Source organism: Uranotaenia lowii, chromosome 1, assembly GCF_029784155.1.
Source record: "Uranotaenia lowii strain MFRU-FL chromosome 1, ASM2978415v1, whole genome shotgun sequence".
NCBI lineage: Eukaryota > Metazoa > Arthropoda > Insecta > Diptera > Culicidae > Uranotaenia > Uranotaenia lowii.
This window is the reverse complement of record NC_073691.1, coordinates 107,523,371-107,536,198: the sequence shown is the minus strand read 5'-3', so window position 1 is coordinate 107,536,198 and position 12,828 is coordinate 107,523,371. Positions and strand designations below refer to the sequence as shown.

The 12,828-nt window shown below is 37.5% G+C and overlaps 1 protein-coding gene across 6 annotated transcripts in view; it reads left to right on the top strand.

The window, feature by feature from the left end:
* The window catches only part of LOC129756510 (pleckstrin homology domain-containing family A member 8), a 107,720-nt gene that overhangs the window by 38,895 nt on the left and 55,997 nt on the right, over positions 1–12,828 (top strand). For 2 of the 6 annotated variants that reach the window (XM_055753420.1, XM_055753428.1), the window contains exon 5: positions 1,217–2,199. The exons of the other annotated variants lie outside the window; for them this stretch is intronic. In XM_055753420.1, coding sequence (XP_055609395.1) covers positions 1,217–1,375 — 159 coding nt within the window. In that variant the 3' untranslated portion in view covers positions 1,376–2,199. Of the gene's footprint in view, positions 1–1,216; positions 2,200–12,828 lie in introns of those variants that run through there. 6 annotated transcript variants of the gene reach the window in all.

Sequence of the window (12,828 nt, the reverse complement as noted above, 5' to 3'; positions counted from 1 at the left end):
CAGCACTTAAAATTTTCACAACTGACTGTCGAAAATAATCGCTGCAGTACACTCAGCACACGATAGTGAAGGACAGAAAGATACAACACAACAAAAAACGCGCGATGACAGATGAGCCTTACGTGATACAGGCGATTGCTGTCCCGATTTCTGGACGATTGTTCGAGTTCCTGTGCACTCGTAGGAATTTCATCCCGTAATGAAGGAATTGTGAAGCGTCACGAGATTCGGAAGGGTTCCCATTCGAAATTGACCGACTTCCCTGTGATTCAAAAAATCATTATCCTGAGCGCAAAAATTCAATCTTAGTGTGTACGACTTAGGTACATATATTATAATGGACAATATGCTATAGGAACTATATATCTAATATGACAACGGCCTCGTCCTCCAGCAGAAAATTGGATATTGGTGATTTCAGGCGGTTTGCTCATGGGTGGTGTAAAATTTTCAAAGGTTTTTTTTTGAACTGCCCAACAATACAATGATTTCCGAATCGCCGGCAGGAACGATGAAACCCTCTTCAATAGCAGCGAGTGATGGTGAAAATGATCTGAAAAGAAAAAAACAAAGATGTTAGAAATTCGGAAAATTCTTTTCAAATTTTTATTTAAACCTTTGAAAAACTTTTTTTCACTGGCTGCGTCGAAATCCAGTTCTGATATAAACAAAACAAATACCATGACGTAAAATTGACAGATATATTTGACATGTCGCTTAGAAGTCCCGAACAGGTTCCCTAAAACACCTAGAAGTATCTTAATGGTGCGTTAGAAAGTGTTAAGCGAACGTTATCGACCTTCTTGAAAGAAGTTGCTTTAAAATCGCTTAGAAGTTCCGTTATCGAGAATTTAACCTTTCAAAAGGCGATTTAAGTTCCTGAGCAACTTTCTCGTGAAATAAGTCTCCTGAAGGTCCCGTAAAACAGTTTTTCAGCCAAATATGAACTTCGGAGTTCAATCATTAAGTAAGAACGCGACTTTTGGTTGCTTGGGTCTAAATTGAATAATGAAATAATTATATGAGACTTCGAATACGAAAATCTGAATACATAGCTCAGGAATATTAAATCTTCACATTTGGTCCGTTAGTTGTCGAAACAAGGCACGTTAAATTTCGCAAATCCTCCGTTGTATGTTTTTTGCGAATGTGTTTAAAAAAAATACAAAAAAAAAATAAATTTAACTAATTTATCTATTTTCACTTTTCCTTTTAGCTTCTCCACCATTATGTTCCTACCAGAACTTCACTTCTAGGTTCGCAACAGGAAAACGCGTTAGCCCTCGAAAAATTTCTCGTAACTTTTCGGGCAACTCTGAACCATCTGAACAAATTTTATGAAGACAACAATTTCAATAGAACATATAAAGTGTAGACAAACCTTTAACTGATTTCAATCACAGAGAACAGACGTACAAGCTAGCCCACGAAACTTGTGTAAAATTTCCAGCGGCATTAGTTTAATTATGAGTTCATATATACGGTTACGTCTTTTCGAAAACTGTTCACTTGAAAATTTGATTTGTAACTTTTGAACGGCGCAATAGGTGCCACTGTTTAAAGTCAATTTTCAACTTATTTTTTGGATGTCTGCATTTGAAATTTTACACACTTTTTTGAAGATTTTTTGTTCGAGCTTGTACGTCTGTTCTCTGTGTTTCAATGTCTATTAGGTATTTGTTAAACAAAAAAGACAGCTTGCTACTCTAGTCATCGCTAATAACTGAAACACTATTCGATCGGCTGTGTCTACGGGTATTCCCTGACTGGGTATTTTTCACTTTGGAATTGCTGCCGGCGAAAATGCGAAGCTCTCCGGATTGTCGAAAAGCTAGCACTGATCTGCAGAAACAAAAGTAAGCATTCAAAGTATTGTACAAAAATCGCTGGTTTATAGGCTTGTATTTGTTCACTGGTCATCAGATATATCTCCAATGGTGTATGAATACGGACAGTATCCAAAATCACGCGGAATCCGGTATCTGAAGTATGTGTGAAGTATAATTAGTGAAAAAATAGGCTTAATTTTATTTTCATTATTTAATAAAACCTTATCAAGAAGATTGCCAGCGTAACCTAAATATAGTCGAAGGCATTCAATTGGTGCAGCAATAGTCAAGGACAAGATTGATAAAACGCGATGTACTGTTGACAAATTCCAAAACTGAAAATATAATAAACGTTAGTATGTATTTAGAAAAAAATACTAGTCATATTCGAAGGAGTATTTTTGCTGTGAAGTCTAGGCGATTTTAGCTATATCACATCCATGATTAATTCTTAGCATCTTTTTTTGTAATTTGAATGATTTATAAAATACTAGCTGACCCGGTGTGCATTGCTACACCTTGCAAAAATAAATGTAATTTGTAAAACTTTATTCAAGTTTAGATTTTTGTAAGCATTTTTTTTTAATCAAACCTCATCATGGTTTAAAACCAACAACTTTCAAATGAGAGCTGCAGCTGGAGTTCCGAATTGCAATTCGAAGATGGTTATTATTTACTGAAGCTTGATCTCTAAACTTGTTTTTCAAGATCTGAAATTTGTACACTGTTTTTAAAGCTTCATAATGATTCAAATAATGTCAATATTTATGGATTTTCCACCTTTTTTCCAAAGGTGGGAAGTTACTAACTTCCATTAAAACATTTGTCACATCTATTTTTGAGTTATGCCAAATACCCGTACGCAAAAAACCCTCTTTTAAAATATAGCCCCTTCTTTGAAAAGCTCTTAATTTTAAACTTACATGGGAGCTCCCCAATGATTTCCAATTTTGTCCCCCACTGCTTGAAGAAGGTAGGCTGATTTACCTGGCTCGAGTTTACATAAATTTCTAATCGAAAGAAAAAGATTCGCATATTGGAATTTATTACACATTGTACTTTATGCAATTAGAATTTTAAAAACCTATCAATAGCGTGAATCGGGACAGTTTTTTGAGTATATTCCTAAAATTCTGTATTATGAGCACTTCTAGCCCCTGATTAGCTTTAGATAATGTATTTTTTGGAGTTAAAAAATAAGCTATCGAAGTTTGAAAAAAGGACGAAAAGGATTTTTAATAAAGATTTTAAACATTTTTTTTCACCATCCTTATTCTAAGTTTCTAAGATAATATTTGTCCCGTATGTTGGGGCAAGTGGAAATGCAATGCTTATTTTCAGATGCGTCAGAGTAATGGCTTCAAAATGGATTTAATACTTTAATAATCTGTTTGTTTGTTTTATCAAGTTTCATTGATTTATCTGCAGTATTTCAGCAGTATAAATTTATGTTTATTATTCCACTTTATACGAATGCTGTTCAAAGCAAATGACCTTTATTTACAAAGACAGATAAGAATTTTAAATATCCGCTTCAGTTTCAACATTCGGAATACCCCTTCTGGTCTTTCCAACATATTGAATCATTTTGAAGATGAATTTCTTAAAAGTTCGACGTTTGCCCTTGCTCCACCGTGTAAGTTGACAGGAGGGAATATTGTTTTGAACAAACATTCTGTTGGAAAATGAATTCCCTCTCTTTTGGTCAATAAAAATCAGTTTATTTCACTGATACCTTTCACTTATGAACACGTCAGTCCTATCTTATCTAATTCAAAGAAAAGGCTCTTGATCAGTTCATGCGTCGGATCGGATTTTTTTTATTTTCTTTTTCAGTTAAGTACATTTTTACATGTTCAACAAAATGTTTCCGATCTACCTCTGCAGAAAACATCTTATTCACATATCTGTTATCGATATGATTCAAAAATAATCTTGTAGGCTAAATGGGTTGAAAAAGTGTATGTAAATTCTTTACTTTCAGTATGTTTTTTTTTCAATTGCCCGCAAAGTGGTCATACCATTATTTTATTAGCGTCAGAACTAAATTTATATTTTAAGACAACAAATGCTATATGGACAACAAATATGGAAGTATTTTTGCAAATCTTTCAATTGCTTTTGATTTGATTGATAAAATACCAATCCGTGTCACATCTAGGCGTCATTTATTTCCACGTGCTGTGTACAATTAAGCAAGAAAAAACAGATCTATAGGTTGTATATCGCCCCCACGTGCATAAGAAATATAGGTACTTGGTTGAGAAACAGGCGCCTCATTGTTCATTTTTTTCCAGCGATCAGTGACGTATGCTTTGGTTACTATCCACTTGCGACGACGTTTGTTTGACCATAGAGACGAAAAACAAGCCCCTCAAAGAAAAGAAAATCTCTGTAAATGGATGCCATGACTTTTCGACTTCAGATTTAGGCAAAAATAATGTATATGTTTTATTCGATCGGCAAAATGTCAATCTGGATCACATATAGGCGTCATTCATAACCATGTGCTGAAAAAATGAGCTAGGAATCAAGTAGAAAAAAAAATCACATCAAGGTTTCATATCGCCACCCCTTGCATTGAAAATGCTTGGTTGAGAAATACGCGCCAAAATATTCCCACTGCACACTGGTACAGAACATCAATCTAGCGGAACTAAATTAATAGCGCCCAGGAATGAAAAGATAGACTTTTGGTGTCTTCGACGACATTGCATAGTTTTACAAGGCGCATACTTTGAAATAAAATATAGAGTCGAGGGGTCCACCAATAGCAAGATCAAAATGCTAACTTTTTTGTTAAGCATTTTAGAGCTTTGGTTTTTTTTCTACAAAGTTGTTAACCTTAACAAAATACATAACTTTGCTGAACAAGTCAGAGTTCTACAATTTCATTCTAAGGAGTTACAATGAAATTAAAAAAAAATACCTTGATAAAACAGTTTTTTAAATCTGAAACGTTGCAGGAAAGACAAAACAATTTTCAGTCTTCGAAACAAAGTTGTAAAATGTTAAGTTCTACAATCGCTTAGACCAGGCCCACCAATGGTTACTAAACCTCGAATCGAGTACATTCAGCAACATATCTATTGTTTATTGTTTATTGTTTAAAACATCATCCTAATGATTACTAACTAACAAATTAAAATTAATATCAACATAAGACTACACAATACTTCATACACTTAAAATTTTCCTTCGGAATACGTTCCTTGAGACGTCGAAGTCGAAATGTTCGGAAAACCGATTAAAAGTTTTTAGAATGCCGATGAAAGCGCTGTTAGCTCCGTAATTGTTCAGGCGAATCGGAACGTAGAGCTGCAGGTTCTGGTTTCGTAATCCTCGGGGTCGTACGCTGAGAGGTATGGCCTCCAACAGTTCGGGGCAGTCGATTCTAGATGTTAGAAGCTGTTGGATTCTGTCTGACTTATCATTCTTATAATCCATCGCCTGTATCAAATACTCACTGGCTGGCTTGATTGTTGGTTTTAGATTTGAAATTCGAACTGGTTTGTTTTTAACATTGACCATTCGTATGGGTATCTTTCCGTTTGAAGGTTGTACAATAGCATTTGCAACAAATACTTGTGGTTGTATTTCCTCATTCAATACAACACACGTTTCAAAAAAATTAGTTTCGACGTATCTATCAATTTCCGTTCTAGCCAGTATTGTAAAATACTCGTGATTTGGGTTTTTGAATTCCATCTTCATTCTTGCGAAATCAATGTTTGCTCCGAACTCCTTAAGGAAATTTGTACCAATTAATCCCGACACTTGGGATGGTAGTTTTTCCATAATATGAAATCTTATTGGATATTCACTCGAACTGTAACCCAAAAATGTATCAATAAATCCTAACGTACTTGTTACTCCGTTAACACCACTAACTTCTAGTGTTAAGGAATCATCTATAAAAATTTCTTCAGGGATACACCTTTTGTCTAAAAGACAACAAGATGCTCCACTGTCCACTATCAGTTCCACTTCTTTGTTAAATAGTAGAAATCTAGCTCTGAGGGCCTTTCTTGCATTAAAATCAGCGAAAAAGATCTATCAGATTAGCTTCCTCTCTCTGTTGGTTATCATTTTGTTGTTGTGGTTGTTGTTGAGGCTGTTGTTGACGTTGATGCTGTTCTGCAACATGCGCCATATTTCGACCTCTGCGATTGTAGTTATAGTTGCTGTTGTCATTTCTATGGTAATTTCCCCTACCACGGTTGTTTCCTCTATTGCTACTACCACGGCCTCTATGAAAGGACCTTCCTTCTCCTCTCCAATTCGATCGTCCTCTGTATGTATTTCTATCTCTGAATCTCCCTTGGTTGCACCATAGTGCCATTAGAGAGTCTACGCTATTCTCTTGACTCGGTGTTGCTTGACATTCTAAGGCATCTGATATTGCCTTGTTCAATGTGGTTGGATTTCGTGCCCTCAAAAAAAATTTTACTGATGGATCTTTAAGCCCATCAGTAAAGGCTTGTACAGCAATCGGCTGTACAATGTTTGCTGCTGCTGCTTCATTTGCGAACGTTCCCATGGATACGTGCGCTGCAGCTAGCTTAGCTGAAAGCTTCTCTATTTCTGTTCCGAAATCTGAGATAGACGTTGCGCTTTGCTTCCTAGACATCATTTCTTTCTCTACCGCTCTAGGGGTAACCCTGATTGTAAATTTATCTCTCAGAGTATTAAAAGCCTCAGCTATGGTTGTCACATTATCAATTGCTCCGTGGGCTGCGCCCACGAGCGTCGTTCTTAGGAATTTAAGGATGGTTGCTTCCGCGACCCCTTCAGCGTAATCCTGTAATAGTTCAACGCTTTCCTTCCAGTTTTGTAAATTGGCGGCTGTGCCATCAAATGGTTTCACCACCTTAATTGCCAATCCTAGATCTAGTTTAGGAGGCATTCTTATGGGTTTTCCTACCACTGTTTTTAAAAAAATTAATGCGATTACGAGCGATTTAAATTTTTTACATTTCTTCTTATGTAGCTGAATTTTAATTTTAATGATAGATTTTATTTCATTGAATAACCGTTGCACACGCTGTGCATATAAAGTTAAATCTTCCGTTTCGAATTTTACTATTGTTTGTGTGATTTTGACCTGTTCTTCGGAAAATCTAAGCTTCAGCACTAGTGTTTTTAGGGAATCTAATCTCCTAGGGTTCTTCCTTAGATTCGTTAAAATGACTTCTAACAATTTTTCACATTGCTTTAACTGGCTTCTGTTATTCATTAAATTATTTTACCTTTATTTTCCATGTGTCGTTGCTCCTTTTGAAACTCGTTGCGGAAGCGCACTCTTCTACGCTGCTTTTAAATTCCAGAAAAGGATGTCTTCTATGTCCTGAACAATGGAAACGATAGTGCTTCTCTGTCTTAACCGCATCTTGTTAGACACTGCTGCCGCCGCCGCTAGCTCAAACAGCCGGTTGGCCATTTTCTTTGTGAGATTGTCCTTCATGTTTACTAAAAGTTCCACGCACTGTGAGTAGAGATACTCATTCACTTCATTATTCATTTTGACGAGCTTTATTTTTTTTTATAATTTTTTATTTTTATTTTGCTCTTAACGTTTAAATTTTTTGGCATCTCACTATGTGGTTTGCGTAAGCGCGCGCCTCGCGGCTTGTTCAGCGATCCGTTCCATACGTTGGCGTTGAATTTTCGTCACTGCTTTTACGACAATGTACCCTGCCGCCGTGGCGGCAAGCGCACATAGCGCGACGGTCTGAATTGTGTGATTCTGACTGTTTTCCACCGCACTACTTGTTGGCGCGACGATCTCGTCCGCCGAGAAACAACCCATTGCACTGGTAATTAATTACGCTACACTCTCCATACGCGTCAATTATTGATTTAGCATGGCTCGAGATTTAATTTTTCTGCTCCTCGCTTGATTCGGTTTCACTTAGAGTTATATAGAGCTAATGCAGACTTTTCACGCGAAACTTTGTTATTCGTGCACTCTGTTTACTGGGTGCCCCTGGGTGCAAAGTTCGGGTTTTCTTCTTTTTTAAGTCACCCTGGAAAAATCACACCGACTTATTTTCTTCACTGTTTCTCATCGTGGTCCTTAACACTGGTTTTCCGAAAATTTTCGTACTACACTAATTCGCATTTCACTCAGGTTAACTTTTACACTGGCTGGATCGCCATGTGATATCTCCCATTCTCTGGCCCTATGATATCCGTTAATTGAATAAAAATACGTGTGCTGTCGTTCGTGTGTCACTTAAGACTACTTTATTTGTTACTTTCTTTACAGTGATGCGTGCGGTGACCGACCGAACATAGTACAGTCCGAAAGTGCGGAGTCAGCGTCTTGCGCTGAGCCCTCACATTGGACTTTGTTCGATATACAGTTTGTTTTATTATGCTTTGCATGCATAAACGAACTGTAATATTGATAAATACAATGTTGCGGGTCCACCACAGGTCCGCTACAACTAAATAGAGCACGTGTAGCATTTCGGCGTGCTTGAAGCGTATCTAAGCCTATGAGACGGCAGCGGCTTTCATAGCTTGGTAAACGAAACGGATCCTGCCAGTTTAAGTGTCGTAGAGCGTACCGCAAGAAACGCCGCTGGATAGCCTCGATTCTTTCAGCTCCGTTCTGGTAGAAAGGGCACCAAACAGCTGAAGCGTACTCGAGAATAGAAGGAACTATGCAACAACAAAGACTTTTCAGGCAGTATACGTCTTTGAAATCTTTGGCCACACGAAACAAGAATCGAAGGCTTCGAGAAGCTTTGTCGACAACATAGTTCGTATGAATCTTGAACTCCAGCCTTCGGTGAGAATAACGCCCAGATCGTTGATATGATCCACCCGGATGATGGTTTGGTCTCCGAGGATGTTCTCTGCATGAAGAGGCATCTATCAACCCATCATCGCACCAACAGTCGCTAACTTGATTCGAGAAATAGAATTCGAGGTTGTTACAGGATGCGTTTATGTAGCAACCTTGTAGCAACGCAGCCGGTCGTCGGTATCAGAAAATAAACAAACACAAATACCATCAATGGGTGCGAAAATCAGTAAGTAGATAAAAACGCAACCAATCAAAACATCTAAAATACCGACCGAAATAGCAACGCCCGGTGGGTTTGGTCTTAGTACATTATGATGTGTTTTGAAATTGCTGAAGCGCTGTAGAAAGCATTTAGTGTAATATATTAACGATTTTCAAGGAAAAGTTTATCGAATTTCGCCAATTTTCGCACCATCAGCCAATGTGGATTTTATTTTTGGTATTAAGAGGAACCATTACAATATAAAACTAGCGTGGAACTCGGTGGAACTCGAAGCAATTTTAAGATTGAAAATCTAGTATTTTGTTCACAAATATCACTTTATTTTGACACTTGTTTTTACAACATTTGCTTCGGTCAGGAGTAAATGGTATATATCAACGTGTTAACAGCTCTGGTTTCAAAATGGTCATAAATCCTTTACTCAATTTGAGTATGTAATCCAACGAAAACTTATTATCTCAAAAGTGTCTTTATCTTTAAATAGAGCCAAAATTGACCTGCCACCAGCTACTGAAAGCTGAAAGCTAGTTTACTTTTGGAGTTGAATCACTTTCACGTGAATCTATTGATAAATTTGAAATGAAAACCGGTTAAATCATCTAATTATTTCTTATTCTCAAATTCTGCAAGTTAATTGCATCAAAGAAACTAATAAAGTGTCTAAAAAAAAGTGATATTTGTGAACAAAATACTAGATTTTCAATCTTAAAATTGCTCCAAGTTCCACCGAGTTCCATGCTAATTTTATATGGTAATGATTCCTCTTAATACCAAAAATAAAATCCACATTAGCTGATGGTGCGAAAATTTGCGCAATTCGAAAAAAATTTCTTTGAAAATCGTTAATATATTACACTAAATGCTTTCTACAGCGCTTCAGCAATTTCAGAACACATCATTATGTACTAAGCGATTGTAGAACTTAACATTTTACAACTTTGTTTCGAAGACTAAAAATTGTTTTGTCTTTCCTGCAACGTTTAAGATTTAAAAAACTGTTTATCAAGGTATTTTTCTTAATTTCATTGTAACTCCTTGTTGTTGTTGAAGACATCAAAAGTCTATCTTTTCATCCCTGGGCGCTATTAATTTAGTTCCGCTAGATTGATGTTCTGTACCAGTGTGCACTGATCAGTATGCTATGTCATGGTTACTATCCTCTCGCGACGCATGTTCGAAACGCCTCGACCATGGAGACGAAAAACAAACGCCCAAAGGAAAAAAAAAATCTCGAGAAAATGGATGTCATGACTTTAATTTGTTTCGAAAAATTAAAAATTTTGTATGAGAGCCTCTCCTCCCTTAAGTCGGATGGGGTTTTAACTATTATAGAAACCATCTCCGGCCCCAAAAACCCTCCAATTTTGACGATGATCGGTTCAGTAGTTTCCGAGTCTATAGGGAACAGACCAGTGATTGAATTTTGCTGAGCATGAATTGATCAACCATCTCTCGCTCAATGCTTTACTCGGAAGCAAAGGTTGCTTTGAGGCAGCGAAAACGACAAAACCGATGATGCATACGCTCTCACATGGCCCGCCTTCGAGGAGCAATATACATTCGAGTCAGCGAATCCAAAAAACCAAACGAATGGCTCTCACTCATCTCCTGTTAGGGAACCGAATTCATAAGGCAGAGCAAACCCGAGTCTCCTCGTTTGTGCCTGGATCGAATACCCGAGGTTTTTCTGCCGTTGCTATTATTGCACAGCAACCGCACGCAGACAGCTAGTTTTTTCGTTTCTTTTCCTCCCCCCTCCTTGCTCCATACGTTGCGGGCCTATGCAATGCAATAAGTTCGGTTGTTGTCGTTGTTGCCTCAACCTTTGCGGCGAGGTTGAAGATGTTCTCCTCAACGACACCTATCGGCTTGAGTCCATCAAATTCAATAACGTAAATGAGTATGTGTGCCTCGTCTTCTTCATGCATCATGTAGCAACCGAACGTTGAGAGAGTTCGTTCTGAGCAGCGAACGGATAGTGTCTCTCGGAGCAGATCCTCCTCATGGGGGGAGGTTTGAATGAATGTATATGTATCGTCTCCTGTATTACTACCCGATCAGGAGAGCATATCAAAATAATAACTCAAACGTATCTCACCAAGATATTTACATCTAATTCTGTTATAATTAAGTACTTCAAATTTTCGATTTTAAGTTTCTCTAATCTGAATTATATCTTATTCTGATTGACAAACTTGAATGGGGTTGAGCTCATATTCAATGATCAAGATTTTTTTCGGATTGTTCTAAAATAAAACGATTATATCTTATTTTGATATACGTACAACTTTTTCTGAAACACGGACATCGAAGTCAACGGCTCAAACCTTACATTAACGAGTTTCGCTCAACAGATTCATAAAATTGAATCAAATTTTTGGGAAACCAAAAATGGGGAATGGTTTTATCAAATAATGTGGTTTATTGACCTTCCACTAGAAAATTTTCTCGAAGCACTCATATCTTGATAAGTTATAATTTTAATATAATTTGTTCTGTCCAATATCAAACTATGCTATCTGAACCAGATATAATCTTGATAGGAGCATATCAAAAACTGATATAATTTAGCTATGATCGTATAGATTTTTTGATATAATTTGAGATATTTTAACATCCTACGAGTACTGAATTATAACTCATTTAGATACAAAAAATTAAGTATCAAAATATCTCATTTTGATATAATTTTGTTTTTCCCTCCTGATCGGGTATACACCCATAGAAGAGGTAACAGAAATCCAATGCCTTTTTTGCAAATTTCTGTGCCGATAATGCTCTGAAATGTGCACTGTGCCGAAGACGGTATGTTTGAAAAACCGTAACTGGCATAAGGACTCGGCTTCCAACAAAAAAATATGCATGACTACTACATTCAAACGAAACAAGAAAAACATTTTATGGGATTTCGTTCCTATTGGATAATTTATCCCAGAAACAAGAAAATAATATTAATAACCACAGCGCCGTGGGGAGATTCGAACTCAAATCACCATTCAAATCGTCTTGCCAGTCCGACATCTTAACCAGTGTACTATTTGAGTTTCATGCAGGATGAGGGCTGTTTGTCATAGGGTTTCTGCCACCGATCAATCACAAAAAAACGCACGACGGAGGCTTCCCGGCGTTTAGCCTCCTTTCAAGGCATTCCTTTGTCTTGCGATGGAAACGGGAAAGGGAACGGGAGTGAAGGAACGGGAAACCCATTGAATGAGAACTGTGTTTGCTTACTGCCTGCTATTACATACACACGCTACATATACACAGCTGCTAAAGCCGGGCAGCTTGGCCGATGGTTGTTTGCCGGTGAATTGAAGGAATGTTTTTGTTGTTGCTTTTGCTACATTCACACGCACAGTGCTCGGTTCGCTGGCTGCCTGGTGTTGGCCGGTATTTATTTCCATCCTTCTTCGTCTTGTGATGCGATAGGGAGGGACGTGCAAACGTTTTTATTTTGTTTCTTTCAGACATACGCAATTCGGTTAACTTGGGAGATTAATGCCAGTGGGAGCAAATCGAATCAGCACCGGTCGCGTTATCTTCTTGTACCAATGATGCTATGTAATTGACTACACGCCATTGGCACAGAGGCTGAATTTTGGGTGTACGAGGCCTCAAAGTGTGTATTTTGAATGCCTCTGATGAGAAAATGGTTGAGGATTTCAATCACTGGAACAGACAGACAGACAAACATTCATTTTTATATATTATCCCTTTCATTGAAAATTGGATTTCGTGCAATGTTTTGCAGTCGCAGTAATCCGCATAAAGGTTAGCTGAAAAGGGGTTAGCGTGCAGAACTCCGACAGATTTTACACTGATTTGACAGGTCGCACGAATGTACAAGTTCGCACAAATGCCGCAGTCATGAGTGCGTACACTCTAATTCTCCGTGACTCAGATTTGAAGGAAAACAATTCAAAATGCGCCAAAACTGGGGAAACTCAAATTTTGATTAGAGC